General features: G+C 44.0%; 1 protein-coding gene across 3 annotated transcripts in view; it reads right to left on the bottom strand.

Annotated features, from left to right (window-relative positions):
- Positions 1-16,686, bottom strand: part of carmil1 (capping protein regulator and myosin 1 linker 1) — a 74,255-nt gene extending 57,569 nt beyond the window's left edge. For all 3 annotated transcript variants that reach the window (XR_003928951.1, XM_030063673.1, XM_030063674.1), the window contains exons 1-2: positions 16,372-16,686; positions 4,569-4,666 (exon numbers count right to left, since the gene is read on the bottom strand). Coding sequence is in view for 2 of the 3 variants with exons in the window: in XM_030063673.1 (XP_029919533.1) it covers positions 4,569-4,666; positions 16,372-16,411 (138 nt within the window). In the remaining variant the exon portion in view is untranslated. The remainder of the gene's footprint in view (positions 1-4,568; positions 4,667-16,371) is intronic.
- Positions 16,687-18,661: the final 1,975 nt, after the last annotated feature.

The following is an 18,661-nucleotide window of genomic DNA, read 5'->3' as shown; positions in this document are numbered from 1 at the left end:
CAAGTTCAAATCTTGTTTTTTTTCCAACGAGGTGAGAAACCGGCTGCTGGGAGGAGATAATCCCACCTGTTTCCACGGCAGGTTCACTTGTTTCTGGGAATAAATATACATGTGTGTTGGAACAAGGCAGAATAAAGCAGATCAGCCGCCAGAGGATCAAGAAAATGAAAACGGATTCAAGAAAATTCTGGAGACATGTCGATTAGTGCAGGACACAAGTGGGATTATCTAATCCCACTGGCAGATTACTGAAGGAAGCTAAAATGTGCGCAGTGGAGGAGAGGCTGAGGTGACGCTTCTGTGAAAAACATCTTGAAACCACTAAAGTTCATTTGCCTCATTTTAAGAAACTGCAACTTGCCTTTCTGCTTATCTACTCTCCTGGAATGCAGTGTGTGTGTGTGTGTGTGTGTGTGTGTGTGTGTCCCAGCATGCTATGAGTGGGCTGCTTCAGTCAAGTCCTGACAGGAGCGGCGGCGCGGCGGTGTGTTCACCGAGACAACAAATTAAAGACACGAAAAATGAAGACGAATTTCTTCATCAGACAGCGGGCGATCAAGAGGAGAGAGAGAGAGAGTGAGAGAGAGAGAGAGAGACAGAGAGAGTGAGAGAGAGAGAGAGAGAGACAGAGAGAGAGAGAGGACGTCCTGTAAGCTGAAGGTCTCAGGGTCGAGGGCTGAGCTCTTAATGTGTCCTGAGGGCGTTTCTACCACACACACACACACACACACACACACACACACACACACACACACACACACACAGGGCTGAGGTGAGCTGGCAGACCTGCAGTGACATGAAACCAGATCACAGCACAGAAACACACACACACACCTCTCTCTCTCTTTCTGTTTGTGTGTGTGTGTGTGTGTGTGAGCTTGTGTGTGTGCGTGTGTGTCATTGTTCTGCCTCTGACTCAGTTCCTCCCTGTGTCTTTAAACAACTTTTCAAGAGGAACACACACACACACACACAGAGCAGAGCTGATATGAGCGGCTGAGGATTATTTTGGACGTCGATTCATTCGTTCATCACTCAGCCGGTCAGTCGGGCATCAGGCTCCACGCGGCTTAAAGGAATATTCCAACATTTTCTCCTTGTCTTGTTTACACAGCGTGTCGGCCGTTTGAAACACACGACTGGGATTTATCAGAGAGAGTTATTTCAGGAAAAGATAGATGGTGGGAACTAACTCACTCACTCACTCACTAACCCACTAACTAACTAACTAACTCACTCACTCACTCACTAACCCACTCACTCACTCACTCACTCACTAACCCACTAACAGACCCACTAACTAACTCACTAACTCACTCACTCACTCACTCACTAACCCACTAACTAACTAACTAACTAACTCACTCACTCACTAACTCACTAACTAACTAACTCACTCACTCACTAACCCACTAACTAACTAACCCACTAACTAACTAACTCACTCACTCACTCACTCACTCACTCACTCACTAACCCACTAACTAACTCACTCACTCACTAACCCATGAACTCATTCACTCACTAACCAACTCACTCACTAACTCACTCACTAACCCACTAACTAACTAACTAACTAACTAACTAACTAACTAACTAACTAACTCACTCACTCACTAACCCACTAACTAACTAACTAACTAACCCACTAACTAACTCACTCAGTCACTAACCCACTAACTAACTCACTCACTCACTAACCCACTAACTAACTAACTAACTAACTAACTAACTAACTAACTAACTAACTAACTAACTAACTAACTCACTAACCCACTAACTAACTAACTAAATCACTCACTCACTAACCCACTAACTAACTAACTAACTAACTCACTCACTCACTAACCCACTAACTAACTAACTCACTCACTCACTCACTCACTCACTAACCCACTTACTAACTCACTCACTCACTAACCCACTAACTCACTCACTCACTCACTCACTCACTCACTCACTCACTCACTAACCCACTAACTGACCCACTAACTAACTCACTAACTCACTCACTAACCCACTAACTCACTCACTAACTCACTAACTAACTAACTCACTCACTAACCCACTAACTAACTAACTAACTCACTCACTCACTAACCCACTAACTAACTCACTCACTCACTCACTCACTCACTCACTCACTCACTCACTAACCCACTAACTAACTCACTCACTCACTCACTCACTAACCCACTAACTCATTCACTCACTAACCCACTAACTAACCCACTAACTAACTAACTAACTCACTCACTAACTCACTCACTCACTAACCCACTAACTAACTAACTAACTCACTCACTAACCCACTAACTAACTAACTAACTAACTAACTCACTCACTCACTCACTCACTCACTCACTAACCCACTAACTAACTAACTCACTCACTCACTAACCCACTAACTCACTCACTCACTCACTAACCCACTAACTAACTCACTCACTCACTCACTAACCCACTAACTAACTAACTCACTCACTCACTCACTAACCCACTAACTCACTCACTCACTCACTCACTAACCGACTAACTCACTCACTCACTCACTAACCCACTAACTAACTCATTCACTCACTCACTCACTCACTAACCCACTAACTAACTCACTCACTCACTCACTCACTAACTGGTAAAAATCGCCCATATCTCCAGAACCGTACATCGCACAGACTTGGTCCACCCCCACTAATTTGACCTTTCTGAATCCAACGGTACCACCCACAAGTCTCTGTGACTTATGGTTGCAAAAATACAACTTAACTTTGAAGAATTTTGTACAGTACGTTGGACAAAATCGCCCATAACTCCGCAGCCGTACGTCGAATCGACTTGGAAACGATTTCTACCCCCACATAATCCACCCTTCCGATTCCAACTGTACCAACCTCGCCTCGCTGTGACCTATGTTTAAGTAAATATGACATAATTTTACACTAACATTTAACGGTACACTGGTTAAAATCGCAAAATCGCCCGTATCCTCGCTGTGCCGAACCGTTACGGAAATATGAGCGCTTTTCGAAAAAATGTTACGTTACCTTGGATAAAATCGCCTGTAACTCCGCAGCCGTACGTCGAATCGACTTGGAAACGATTTCTACCCCCACACAATCCACCCTTCCGATTCCAACTGTACCAACCTCGCCTCGCTGTGACCTACGTTTAAGTAAATATGACATAATTTTACACTAAAATTTAACGGTACACTGGTTAAAATCGCAAAATCGCCCGTATCTCCATAACTGCACGTCATATCGACTTGGAAAAACTTTCTGCACCCACAAAATCGGCCCTTCTGAATCCAACAGTAACACCCACGACACGCTGGGACTTACGGTTCTGCAGATATGAGCGCTTTCACAATTTTTTATTAAGTCCCGCCCACTTCCCGACGACGTAGACGGTCGAGCTTGGTACCGTTGTAAAGCTCTTGTTCGATTTAGTGGGGGTGGACCTTGGTTGCAGGGTGACAAAAGCACAACACTCATAACTTCATCATTAATTTCAATTCGTAAATTCAATTTCACTTCTTAGTGGACCGTTAAAGGGTTAAAAAAAAAAAAAAAACAGCACACTATATAAGCAGCACACAGAGAGAGAGCTCATTTGCTCTCTGACTATCAAGCAGGCAACATCTCTGCACCTCTCTGTGTGTCCACGTCTCTCCACAGCCACATAACGTTAACGGCAACCCATTCCCAACCCTAACCCATACATACATACATACATATGTACACACACACACACACACACACACACACATTGGATGTGCTCTTTCATGGGGAGGAGGACCGTGGAAGGCTGAACTTTGTTCAGCTGTACACCGACTCCCCACACACACACATCAACATGCCCTACAAACATCTGGTGAGTGGGGTTATTGCGACCTGTGGCCTCCTCCACCATGAGGTCACCAAGGCCATGTACGCCAGGGCCTTGGAGTACATGGACCACATGGTGGACCTGGAGGTCAAGGTTGCGAAACCCCTGTCCTGCCGTCTGGAGCAGGTGAGGCTCTTCAGGAGCGAAGACTGGCCGACCGTCCTCGATCCGGAGGAAATGTTCAGTGTCCAGTGCCTCAAGGACCTCCTGAACAAGGAGCCCATGCTCGTCCCCTTTGTTGACACGGGGGACGGCATGACTCTCAGGGCTGTGGTCATGGAGGCACTGGAGTACCTGAACGGTGTCCTACGGACCGCGTACACCACGGGTCACGGTTGGGGCAGCTTCGAGCACTCCTGGAGAGCCTACCAGGCTGAGCTTGCAGGCTGGGGGAAAAGGAGTATTTTTGGAGTGCCTGAACATTGGGGGGGACTTGTACCTCTCAATGTATATGGGTGTTTGGGCCTTGACTCACTCACCACCACAGGAGCTGAACCAGTGGACATGCAGAGGTGGAAAATGGTGTCCAACATCTGGTCCAGGGTCTGGGGAAGTTGTGGAGAGGTGGATTTTGCCCAAAACCAAAAGATCTCAAAACCAGTTTGAGCTCAAACCCCAGTCGGTGTGTGTGTGTGTGTGTGTGTGTGTGTGTGTGTGTGTGTGCAGCAGCTGTGTCTTACCAGCACTCTGTTCTCCAGTTTGTCACCTTTGACCTCCAGCTGGACTCGTCGCCTCAGGCTCAGCTTCACCCGCCGGCCCACCGCCTCCCGCATGCTGTCTGTGGGGGGGGAGGGGGGGATTAAAACACCACCACATCTTCACACATCTGTCACATGACCTCACACACACACACACACACACACACACACTGCAAATAATCTGCATGTTAACTCGTCGTTCAGTCTCATCTTCAGTCTTCAAACAGGCTCAATAATCCTAATTTATACCTGTTCCACCCTGAGGCAAGTGGAAGTGCGCTGGAGGAGAGTGGGATTATCTAATCCCTGTGGCACATTTTTATCAAAACAAAACAAGATTCTCACGCCGAAGATGACTCGAAATAGCTGAAGTTGAATATTGTTTGCAGCTGGGAGAATAAAAGGGAATTATAAATTACTAGAAATTATACTTCACGAGTATACATCCATTTCATGTACATATTGTATTCTGTTGACGCTTTACAGGTGAAAGGTTTATAGACATTCTATGGAGGTATTTTAGGATATTTTAGTTTTTATTAATCTTATAGGCCATGCACGGGTTTTTAATTTATGTTTTCTTATATTTCTTGTATTGCTCCACTTTATTTATTGTATAACTTGTGTTTAATATTTACTCTAAAGACATGTATTTTGCTCTTCTGCTGTTGGGAGGTGGACTTTGTGTAGCTTGTTATCGTTCCTGTGCAACATCTGGAAGGTAAGAATTTACCAATTTGGGATCAATACCTGTCTGTCTGTCTGTCTCTCTCTGGGACTAATGAAAGCAGGTGTCGGTGTTGTTTTGTAGCACAAACAGGACGAGCGCGGTCTTGCCTCGCCGCGCTCGGCCGCACGAAACACACGACAGATTCCACGAATTCTTGAAATCCCACCGAGGCTTCAGAGCGTCTGACGGAGGAGAGACAGGCGTGTTTTTAACCTGTCTGTCTGTCTGTCTGTCTGTCTGAACGGAGGAGGAGTCACCGGTTCACTCTCTGAAGCTAAAAACACTTTTCTGAATGAAATAAACACGGCCAATTTTATTCATACAGCACATCTGATATATTAAAACACAACGCAAAGAGCTTTAGGCAGACAGACAGACAGACAGACAGACAGACAGACAGACAGATAGATTGATAGATAGATAGTAGGGATGCACCTGAGTCCAAATACACATTCGGTAAGTAACAGATAAAGGCTTTCTGCTGAATAAATCACCCCTCCAAACATGTCCCTTTAAGCTTGGCTTTAAATAAGCAAAGTGAGTTTACCTGCGAATGAGGACGCTACTTCAGCCAGACTTTTAATTTGAAGTAGAGGTAGTATTTAAACCGATATGTATCTCACCTCCACATGATCCTCTGTGTGAATCAGACGGACTCAGAGCTGCTGGGAGGTTTATTCTTTCACTTTGACAGAGCCAGGCTACTTCGAGTCTTTATGCTAATGTAACAGATATAAAAAAAAATGACAACTAATTTTTGTAATTTTTGTTTCTTATGTAATGTTTTTTTTTTTTTTTTTTTGTAATACATATTAATTTCACCAAAATCCCTCATTTGTTCTGTCTTTGATATTGGGAGTACTGTATTAAATTGTGATTTAGCGCCCTCTACTGACCGTTAGCAGACAAACTGCTTCATTCCCCGTCTCTCGTCAGTTTGTACTGAATTCGATTGAGAGAGGCGTGTTGAAAGCCCATGACGGTTTCTGCTCTGTTTTTCGACTCATTTAACCAGAATTAAACCTGACCAGTGTCCAGTGTCTGATAAGCCACCAGAACACAACGCAGAGTGGTTGGGACCTGCACACCGTCCCAGTTACACCAAGCTAACAGGAAGTGCTGCCCACAGGAGCTGAACCGCTGGACGTCCAGAGGAGAATCCAACATCTTCCAGCCTCAGTCTGCGTCCTGTCAGTCTGACTGAATTTAAGCCGTTTAAAGAGCATATTGCAGGTTACATTTTTTACAAAATTTATACTTAACCTTGTGTGAAAATGACCACGTGAAAGGTTCATGCAGAATTTCATATGTTTTACAAGATATGAGGGCACGTATTCAGAGGAATAAGTGGCCGTTTTGAGCAAACCGCCAAAAAACGCTTTTTTTTCCCAACATGGCGTCATATGACGTAACAAGAGGGAGTCGGTCTCCTCAGCTCTGCTCCAACTTAGTGCGCCGTTGTAGGCGGTAGTGAGTCTGAGCGGTTGTGGTATAGTGACTTGGTCTGTTTTCAGTAGTTTTACATAGCATTTATTTATCATCATCATGGTAAATTATTGTGTTTGTGCTGGCTGCACAAACTCCAACCTGTCAGGACGTCGGCTCCACCGTTTTCGAGGAGAGAAACTCAGTGCAGCCATAAATGACAGCAAAACACAGTAGACGCTCACACTGAGCCTAAAAGAAACAAGTTCACATAAATTAGGTAAATAACATAAATAAACAGGCCCTATTGCGTTATCTAACACAGTGTTAGATAACACTTGCTAACGTTCATAGATATATGCGTATACGTATTTCCCCAATTAATAGACCAGGCGTTTAATACGCAAAATCAACTTGGACCCCAGGCGTTTAAAAGAACCAGGCGGCTTTATAACTGGTGAAATACGTTAGCCTATACACATATCTACAAGCTAACCCTGGTCACCTGCCCAGTCCTCCGCTGGTTCTCTTCGCAGCACAGCTGAATCTCTCTGCCCGTTATTTCTTCTGACCCTGGTCTGTTCCTGGTCTCTTTCCTGGTCCAGGCTTGTAATTATAAGGCTGTGCTCCGTCATATTGATATGAATACACATTCACAACCTCTTCAGAGTCACAACTAGCATTAAGATCCATTATATTCCTATTGTTCAAACTGACCGCACTCCCTCTTCCTACGTCACTCACTCGCTTTCATCGAGAAACGGATGGAAACAGGGATGGGAATCGAGAGTGGTCTGAACCCTCGGACTCGTTTTCCCGAAATGCGAAACGATTCCCCTGTCGAGTCATACGCACGCTGCGTTGCCATAGAGACAACATGGCGTCGAGGCAGAGGCGTTCAAAAGTTTGGTTATACTTCACACAAAAAGACGACAACAGAGACGCTTCCAACTTCTATTTGGACAAAGGAGGAAGAGCTAGCAGCAGAAACACCTGTCCACACAGCAGCCAGCTGCTCTGCAGGAACGTCACGTTTTCGAAACGCTCCGCAGTGACGCTAACGCTAATGAACCTCAACCAAGCAGCAGCAGCAGAGCGGCTAAAGCTAGCATGGCTAAAGCTAGCATGGCTAAAGCTAGCGTGGCTAAAGCTAGCACGGCTAAAGCTAGTGAGGCTAAAGCTAGCGTGGCTAAGGCTAGCACGGCTGAAGCTAGCACGGCTAAAGCTAGCATTGTCCAGTAACATGATAAACTGTATTTTTCTACATTCGAGTTCCTGACTTGGTTGTATTTGTTGCTGCTGGACTCGTGTTATTTTTGGCAGCTCAGCTCATAAACTCTTTTAAAAAGGAAGGAGCAGAGTTATTGGATTTTAATTTCTACATTTGAATTTCAGATTTTATTTTAAAATGTCAGTTTTGTTTTTGGGGTCAAGGAGAGAAGAGATTTTCTTTAACTTATGCTTTAGGTTTGTTTAAAGTTATTTAAAATGTATTTAATCATACATACTGTGTATACGCTGTAAGGCCGGGTATCAGTACATTTTAAGCTGTCGACTGAAATAAACCGCATCTGATCCTTCTGTATTTGTTTTGTACAGTTTTGTCCAGTTATTTAATAAATATTTCAGTAATTTGAACACTCAAATGTAGTTGTGTAAAAGTCATTTGGATGGACAGGAGTGGTTTAACAACACAGTGATATAAAAGACAGTTAATACAAATAAACCCATTTGTACTTTGTTTTCTTCCCGTTGCCCAGTGAGACTCGATAAGAGAATCGTTAAAGAATCGAATCGATGAGCAGATTCGATCACGGAATCGGAATCGCTAAAATCTTATCGAACCCCATCCCTAGATGGAAAAGTGTTTTTTTAATAATTTTTTTTTTTTTTTTGTGGCTCCTGTCAGGACGCGTCCCGAGGCGATGTCGCTGAGCCCGTCATCTGGCAGCCACATGGGAGCGTCTCTCTGTCCGAGCGGCTCAGGTTCAGGTGTTTGGGCTCCGGTGAAGCCGCGTGACGGCCGCAGACACACAGCCTCCGCCGTCTGCTGGGAAACATGCTGGGATGTCTGTCTGTCTGCCTGTCTGCCTGCCTGTCTGTCCACCTGTCTGTCTGTCTGTCTGTCTGTCTGCCTGTCTGTCCACCTGTCTGTCTGTCTGCCTGTCTGTCTGTCTGTCTGTCTGCCCGCCTGTCTGTCTGTCCGCCTGCCTGTCTGTCTGCCTGTCTGTCTGTCCGCCTGCCTGCCTGTCTGTCTGTCTGTCTGTCCGCCTGCCTGTCTGTCTGCCTGTCTGTCTGTCTGTCTGTCTGTCAGCCTGTCTGTCTGCCCACCTGCCTGTCTGTCTGTCTGTCTGTCGGCCTGTCTGACTGTCTGTCTGTCTGTCTGTCTGTCTGTCTGTCTGTCTGTCGGCCTGTCTGACTGTCTGTCTGTCTGTCTGTCTGTCACGCCTGTTTGGCTGAGAGGTTTTTCTGGCCGCAGCAGCGACAGAGGATTATTTTATTTTAGCCTGAACTCCTGCAGCCTCTGTTCACTTTCACAGCCTCGACAGGAAACTGGAAGACGGTGGGAAAAAACCCCGAGCCAGGCGGAGCGAGGGGGGAGAGAGAGAGAGAGAAACACTGTGTGTGTGTGTGTGTGTTGAAGAAGAGACAGAGTGTGTGTGAGAAAGACAGGAGAAGCTGAAACAGATAATCAGCGAGATTTATCGATTATCACACAGTCATTTTAAGAAACCTGCTGACTTTAAACTCACAAATGTACGAGAAAAAAACCTCGGAAGATTTTTTATTTAGTTTTTTATTATAATTTTATTAACCCTGTAAACATCTTCTGTTTCCACGTCGCTGTTTCCTGAGTAAATCACGTCTCTGATGGTTTTTTCAAGTTCAGAAGAAACTGATGAAGTGCACAGACTCTTCATTAAACTTCTTAAAAACAGGCCTTTCTTGAGACGTCCTAGTCCAGTTTAACACAGCGACTCGTCAACTTTGGAATAAAAAATCTGATTTTTTAGCTCTTTCTATACGTCGGCATATCAAGGCCAGTGTAGGGGACAAAATGATGGAGCCGTGGGGTGAGGGGGGGTGACTACAAGAAAAAAACACAGAATTTATGAGATTAAAGTCAGAAATGTAAGAGAAAAGAACTCAGAAAAACAGTTTTTCTTATCATTTTTACGTGTTGACTCTGCAATGTCTCCTCAAAGTCCAGATGGCTTAATAAACTCAGAATGTTCAAGGTTTTTTCTTTATTTAATCCCTTTGATTCTGAGGTTTTTCTTCTCTGAATGTAAGCAGAAGAAGAAGAGCCGGGTGGTGAACACGAGCAGCGGCGGCCGCCTCGACTGAAACTCAGAACCGAGACAGAGAGAGAAACGGAGGAAGAAACAACGTGAGCGAACGACAGAGAACGAAATGAATGAATCAGTCAGTCGATCAATGGAAATTCATCGATTATCAGTTGGATAATTGGCGGTTTTAGTCGTTTATCCAGTAAAAAAAAAAAAGAAAACATCATCTGATTCCAGTTTCAATAAGATCATTAATACGCTCTTTTTTTTTTTTTTTTTTTTTTTTTTGGAGGGGGGCAGCCGGTCCGATTTTAAGACGTCACTTTGGTCTCTAATCACTTCCCATTAGACTTTGGCTTTATTTTTAATAGTTAATATTCCATATGATTTATCATTAAATTGAAAAAGTGTACTGATAGTGGTGAGGAAGGACTTGGAGGTTTCATCCACATCTTTTCCTTCCACATCGCTGCTTCCTGAGTAAATCCTGTTTCTGAGGGAATCTGCTCTTATTTTTCATCGTTGATGCTCCAAATGATGAACTAATTAATAAAACAAAATCATGAATAACGGCTACTGAAAATAATCACCGCTTTGCAGCCCGAGAAGGAAAAAGGAAACGAGGCGAGAAGGAGAAAGACAGACAGCGAGTGTGAGCATGTGAAAGAGATTTGTGTGTGTGTGTGTGTGTGTGTGTGTGAGTGTGAGAAGAGTGAGCGAGCGAGCGAGCGGGCCCGCCTTGATGACATCATGATGAGGTCATGAGGTGGATCACAACATGAGGGAGCGGCGCCTGATCAGAAACACATGGCAGCTCGCTTAAAGGCACAGTCCGTGTTTTTTTTTTTTTTTTTCATCTTTAATAAAAGTGTGTGTGTGCTGCTGTCTGTCTGCCTGCTGGGCTGATAAGATTCCTCGAGGAGCTAAAAATATTGCGTGCAGGTAAATTATTACGTCACCACGATGTGTTCAAATGTAATCTTGCAATCAGGGAAAAATTGCAGGTTTAATCTCGGGAATTTTGAGTTTTTTCTTGGGATATTACCCCCACTCCGCTGGCTCTGTAATTTTTTTTCCTCTGTACTGCGGCATCAACACACCGTCTTACTGTCCTGCTGCACATGAAAAGTCGTGTTTTACGTTTCCGGTTTGTTTGCAATAAAAAAAAGAAGAACTGTGGAGAAAAGTCAACCTCCAAACTCCATCAACAGGAAATCCACGCCCCACCCACCCTGTTTGATTGACAGGTGGCTTCTGGGACGTGCTGGAGGAAAACGTGGCTCCGGGTTTTCGACGGCGCGGCGTGCGTGACGGTCTCCAGCTGCCGATCGACCTCCGGTTGGCCCCGGAGCCTCGGCTGATGATGCGTCCAGCCTCGCGGGCCAACATCCTGTCATCCGGACGGCGCGCGCTTTGCCGCGTTTGTCTCGGCAGCGTGAAGTCTGAAGCAGGCGGTGACCTCCTTCCACGCCGCCCCGCTGCAGCTGCAGGACTCAGAGCTGAACCAGCATGAAATGTGTGTTCGCTCGGGGTTCTGTCTCTTGCCAAACAGAAGTCATGGATGAACAGGAGAGCGAGGGCTAAACTCATGACAGAGGCATGGGCCACCGGGAGAGTTTTAACTGTTAAATGCTCAGATCGCAGCCAATAAGGAATAAAACTCAAAATGAGCTGAAACAACCAAGGTAACCCGACAAAATGTGTTGCATTTATCCATCAGAGCTCATCCAAACACAGGCCGCCTTCCTGAAAATCCTGTCCTCCTCCTCCTGCTGACTTTCTGTCTCTCCACATTTGCCAGAAAAACCCGGCGAACACACTCTCATGCCTTTCACTTGTGTCTGATTTGCAGCGCTCGGGCGGTCGGTCACATCCAGACGGCCACGGCGCGGCGACCCGGACAACAAAAAGCTCATTCATGGGCGAGCCGAGGTGATCAGCTGCCGCGCGGCGTGAGATTTGGACGGAGGCATCCATGACGGAGCGGAGCGCTCGGAGTCAGCCCGGGTTTCCCTCATGACCCCTGAGGTCAGGACAGTAAAAATGACAGCCGTGTGTTGGATTCTGCACTGCACTTCATTTTTGTTTTGCTGGGATTACAGAGCAGGTCCATCATCTGACTGGCATTATCTGAAATTCATCATTCAATATTCTCTCTGTATGAAGTATTTGATCTGTTAACGTGCTACCAGTCAACTTACTTGCAATAAGCAAAGTTTTACTTTCTGAAACCACAAAAATGACCACAACATGTGTGTGGCCACTGAAGATCAACACCAGAGATTCATCAATAACCAGGAGCGCACCGATCCACTTTTTTTGGTTCTGATCCGATTTCGGTACCTGAATACCGATCTGATACCGGAGCTCTTTTTTCTTGATTATTATTATGTTTATTATTATTATTTGTTGTTGATGTTATAAGTTGGTTTCATGAGGCTGTAAACCACAAAACATGTGATTAAAAGAGCAAAAATGTACAAAAATGCATTAAATTTAAGTGCACACCAAAGCGATTTATGTGACCTGCAGGTTAAGTGGCTTCACATACAAGCAAACAGATGTAGGAGTGCAGGTCGCTATGGCAACTGCTTTTGAAAAACTTGAACAAACCGCATGCACAGCGATGCATCATCAACTATCGCTAAGTAGATTAACGAGCGCTGCTGGAGAATTTTCTAATTTGGCTGCAGTACCGGCACCCGCCCACTGTGGCACTGTGCCGTAATCAGCACAATGCATCTGGGAAGGCACTGCAGAAGAAGAAGAGAACCTATCAGCACCGATCGATCATTAATCCTCCTTTGATTCTCAACGTTAAATAAAAGTTGCATGTTTCAGGGGAATCCTTCTGTTATGGAAACTTTTCTCTTTGACCGAGAAACAAACGCGTCGCTTCGGTTTGTCTGATTTTATTCAAACGACGTGAAACATAACAAAACCAAATGGAAAAAGTAACAAAGTATGAAATTATCTGGTGATCAAACAGAACAACAAATATGTGTGAAAGTGACCTAAAAGGCCTCGTCTCCAGCCAAACAGCAAATGTCAAAGTGGGTTAATTATTATTTAACAGTTAGTATTATAACATATAAATCACATCTCCATGAGACCTTTCTACTGGAGTTTGTGTCAGTTCCAGACCACCGTAGCTCAGGTGGACGGCAGGAGGTGACTGGCCTCTGCTCCAGACAGCTGTGGACGCTGCAGTTCCACCTGATGGCCACTAGAGGTTCAGCGACCTGAATGCCCCTTTAAGTTACTGACAGTCCTTTAAAACTGGGGCGCTCAAACTTATTAGTCCTAAATTCCTCACTTCCCTGATTTCTGAAGCCAAGTCCTCACTTTACCAACATTTTACTTAGAAAACTAAAAACTGGACTGGTTCCTCTCTTATACTTCTAGTTCATGTTTTCAATCTTATTATCTAAAAAAAAAAAAGATTTCAATTGTTGAGATTTCTCTCATGTACGCCCTGTAGTACCTCTGCGTACCACTAGGGCTACGTGAACCCCCATTTGGGAAATGTGGCTTTAAAAAGGCAGCAGCCATGTAAGATTCTCTGAATAACAAAATAATAATAATACTAAAATAAAATACAGAAAATTACAGAATCACAGTCTTAAAGCAGGTCTGAAACAAAATTAGCCACAACATACACAGGGTTCCCGCGTGGTCTTAAAAAGTCTTAAAAGCATTGAATTTACGAATTTGGAAATAATACCTTAAAAAGACTTGAAAAAGTCTTGAATTTTGATATCAAGGTCTTAAAATTTGTTCTGTATGTAACTTCTCGCATTTCTCGTCAAACGTTTTATTTGTCAAGCACGATTATTTTGATAAAAGAACGTAAACAAAGAGCGGCGGAACCAATAATTTCGAATTCAATTCAGCTCCAGGAAAATGCTACGAATACGTCACTGAAGACCTCGCGCTACAGCAGACACAAGACTACCAACGACAAGACAAGTAGTTGTTTTTTTAACGTTAGATAGTTAATTCACGCTTGGAAAATGGGGAAATGTAAATTCAACAAAGAGTGGATGGATAAAATTTCTTTCCGTCATTAGTTAAAACCTGTGGTAGATAACGTTTTCGAAGCCTAAGCACCTTGTGTGGATTCAGCTTGGACCAATGGGGGTGAAGGTGTTGGACTCCAGGCACATTAAATACACCAGAGGAAAGGAACAAACTCCTTCAGTCACCTCCAGGTTCCCACCAGCTAACGCTAGCCAGCTAGCTGCTAGTGCTCCTTCAGCCCCTCCTTCTACGACCTCAGCTAACGTTAGAGTCGATCTAGCATATTTTAAATGAGCACTGTGGATTGCTATTTTGTTTGTCGAATAAATGATCGCTCGAAATCCAAGGAGTTCATTTTTCTTTGCCGGTTGGGCTGTGAAATAGGCCGAGAAATAGGTATTAATTTTTGATATAAATGGTCTTAAAAAGGTCTTAAAAAGACTTGAATTTAACTTGAATAAGCCTGTAGGAACCCTGCATACATGATATTTGCGGTATGTTTTTCATCCACAGCGCCTGATGGCACGGTTAGGAACTGAGGCGGGATTCAAACCCCAAACCCTGAGCCCCCGGAGCAGGACTGGTTTCATCTGTGCTGCCCCGAACCAGCGAGCCACAGAGCAGGATTATGAGTTTAAAGCACTTTTTAAAGCCACGTTTGTCACACGGTATATTTCAGAAAATCAGTTGGCATTTCCCTTTAAAACACAGCCGAGGGGGTCAAAGGTCAGAGGCGACGCGAAAAAGAGAAAGAGAAACTACACCTTCAAGAATCACATCTCCGCCTTCTCCCTGTCTCTGTGATGGACGTCAGATAAATGAGGACGATCAAAGACGAGCCTTTATCTTTTATTGAACATCAGATCTGAGTCAGGAGGTCCAGATCGGACACGATGGAGGTTCCTCTGTCCGAGAAAAAAAAAAAAAAAAAAACAGTCTGGAAAACCTGACATAACAACAAGATGTGACTTGATTTTCCTTCCACATTTTGGTTTTCCACATCATCTTTCCGCACAGGGACACATGATGACCCTCTGACTGCTGTTTGAGAGGCTCTTCCCCTCTGACAGGCACAGCATTACGGCTGGAGGTTATTTAAAAAAAAAAAAAAAAAAATTAAAAATCCAAAATGTCCAAAACGTTCAGCTCGTTTGGCTCCGGCACTGACAGGATTAGTCGACTGATCAACGAGTCGATCCACAGAAAACCGAATTTAATTTCACTAACCAGTGAATGGTTTGAGTTATTTATCAGAGGGAAAACAAACAAGCCAAACTTATTCCAGCTTCACTGAAATGACTAAAATACTGAGATTATCTTCCTTTTCTGAGTTCATATCTTTATCAGATTAAGCCTTTGGGTTTTTTGGGGCTGCTGGTCAGACTGAGGAGGTTCACTTCTGCTCGCTTCCCATCAGACTTTGACTTTATTTTTCATATTTCATGCACTAAATGGTTCACCAGAAAGTGGGATTTTGCAGCCCTACATGCCAGTCTGAAAGTTAAGATCAAAAAGAAAAAGACTCCTTCCTCCTCCTCCTCTTCCTCTCGGCCTGAGTGACAGCCACGGCACTGAGTTTACTGACTGTTTTGTGCTTTTCACACACTGTGATCTGAGCGGTCTCAGTGTGTGTGTGTGTGTGTGTGTGTGTGTGTGTGTGTGTGTGTGTGTGTGCTGATAGTATCTCACAATCCAAAGGAATTTCACAGGACACACCCCTTCCCAAAGCCTCGCTCCCCTGCCTCAGATAAGGAAGTGAGTGAAAAAAGAGGCTCTCAGGTAGCCAGCCTGCGCCTCGGGCCATGGAAATAAAGACGCCGCTTTTAAATCAACTTTACCAACACGTAGCGACAAATAAAGCCTTATAACCCTCTCACTGTGTGTGTGTTCCTCTATAGCACCTTGATGTGACTGTATCCCCTGTGGCATCACGGTAATATTCCCTCAGCGGGTCTACAGTCAGTGTACTTTGTTTTATAGAAGGTATTTCTCTCCTGTGGTAATCCTATAATATTCCTCATTATGGTGTTTTCTCCTCTACCCTTCCTGCAGCATTCCCGTGTTGTTTCAGAAAACTTATCAGGTTTTAAAAGTAGATTTTAGGTCCTGTGATATTTCTATGATATTCCCAGATTAACTCTGCAGCGCGTTTTTCCTTCGTATCAGTGGAGAATCTGGATTTTTCTATGATATCTGCCTATAAAACGTTATAGTTAGTGTGGCGTGGGTTGTTCTTTTCTTTTTTGTTTGTTTGTTTTTTTGTTTGTTTTTTGGCAACAAGTGTGTGCGTGTGTGTTTTGAGTGTGTGCAGTTATCTTACCGAGCAGCTCTTTAGGAATATCCGTGTTGTCCTCCGACATTTTGGGGAGAAATCCAAAGCGAAGCCGAAGGGAAAGTTGGAGTCCGCCGCGGCTCAGGAAGCCTCAGGGAGCGGAGCAGCGATCCAAAAGGTGCAGTCCGCTTTCTTTCACTACCTGGAGAGTCACAGCCCGCACCCTGTCCCGCATGTCTGCACACACACACACACGCATGCACACACACGCACGGTGCTGAACTTTACCGCAGCATTACTGTGAAGACAGATATGAAGGATAAACGCTGAGATTAAGGTGTAAATCCTCAGTCCGGCCAGTCAGCGGGAGAGTGTGTGTGTTCAGTGACTCTACTGGCTGAACAAGAAGTCACACACACACACACACACACACACACACACACACACACACACACACACACACACACACACACACACACACACACACTCTTCAGATCCCTCCTTCCCTCCGCCAAGAAAAGTTTGGTTTTGCTGCTGAAACGTGAGGAAACTGCGACACCTGGTGGCCGTCATACATACAATATAAGTTATGAATTGAATTGATATTTTCACAGTTGGAAGGCTCGTTATAAACTTATTATTATTATTATTATTATTATTATTATTATTATTATTATTGTTGTTGTTGTTGTTGTTATTATGCACGGTTTGATATTCCCTTGTGAGAATCACTCTAAATATTCCTATAATGTTCTGATAATCAGTATAGTTAGTTGGTAGACTTTATCATAAACTACTTTAATGCTATTTTTTGTCATCCGTGATGCTGCTGCTATAATAATAATAAATTTTATTTGTAGCGCTTTATATCAAACAAATGCTCTCAAAGTGCTTACAGTGCATAAAAACATTTGAACTAATACAACATTTAAACTAAGATAGAAACACAGTACATAGGCTTAGCAGGCTTAACAAAAACAAAAGAAAACCAAAAAAAAGCACAGGAAGCTGCAGAGCAACATGGTTTAAAAAATACAACGCTAAACAATAACTGGACAATATTTACAGGCCACAGAGGGCTAGGCTAGGAGACAGTCAGACACGGCGCCCCGCACACGCTTGTCACGCACTGCGCGTAGGGCACCAAGTGCCTGGGGGGGCACCAAAAAAAAAAAAAAAAACAAGCTCGTGAAAAATCATCATAATAATGATATATTTAAAATTGTGTAAAGTGTGTAAAACATGTTAATAGATACAAGCAATACAAAAATAACATAGGCTTATTTGCTCGAGAAAAACATGAATCTCCTGTGCGGCCCCCTCCCCAGTCCACCTTTGGTGCCCCCCTCCCCCATCCCCTAGTGGTTTGCTCCATTACGCTTCAATCGCAAGTTTGGCAGACCTTTATTTTTGGACATGTCATCGAAAAGGCAACAAGAGTCGGGGGCGGAAGAGAGGAAAAGAAAGAAACAACGAGATGATGCTCGCGCGTCACTTGCAGGTAAGACAATTACAAATGTTAATTTTGTTACTTTTAGCCCTAGTATGCATGTCTATGCTCGTGCCAGATAATACTACCGTCAACAACCTTTGTAACGTTAGCTCCCACTAGCCATGTTCAGACGGAAGTGTTACGTTTCAAATAATTGATGCTGGGCTAGCTAGTTATTTTTAGTTGTGTATATGGATATGGATCTGGAGTTGAGATGTCTGTATTTGGCGTTTGTTACGTTCTATGAACCAACGAGTATGTGACTGTGTAGTGAAAAACAAAAATAATCAGTTGATGAATGGAAAACGGGTCTTGGTAACCTGAACTTTGATGTGATATGCCAAATTAGACAGGTGATTGATTATCAGCCCTCTTACACCGGCGATGTCTGCGCTGACAGGATTCGGCATGCCGACGTTACATAATGGTGTCTCCGTGACCGTTTAAGATATTCAGAAACTTTAAAAAAAAACCATCTGAAACCGGAGCTTTGCGCCTATATAGAGTGCCATTACGGTAGTATGTAGGACTACTGACACTTCGACCGTCCAATCACAGAAGATTCCCAGTTTGTAATGTGAGCTTGGCACTACCGTAAATCCTGAACCAATTGTGCTATCGAAAAAATTACGACGGTTTCCAAAAGCAGAGAGCCGGAGCTTTCCGATGGAGTGCGGATACACCAGTCATTACGGTGACCGACTGGCCGGCAGCTCACACAACAAGAGCGACATCTGCTGGTGAACCTGTAATTTGAAAAAATCAATATTAAAGTTGTGTAGATTTCCCCTCTTCATATTCATAGTTTTCAAACTATGTACAGAATTTTTATATTGTGCCCCATTA

Source organism: Myripristis murdjan, chromosome 11 (genome assembly GCF_902150065.1).
Source record: "Myripristis murdjan chromosome 11, fMyrMur1.1, whole genome shotgun sequence".
Lineage (NCBI taxonomy): Eukaryota > Metazoa > Chordata > Actinopteri > Holocentriformes > Holocentridae > Myripristis > Myripristis murdjan.
This window is presented reverse-complemented; position numbering and strand designations above follow the sequence as displayed.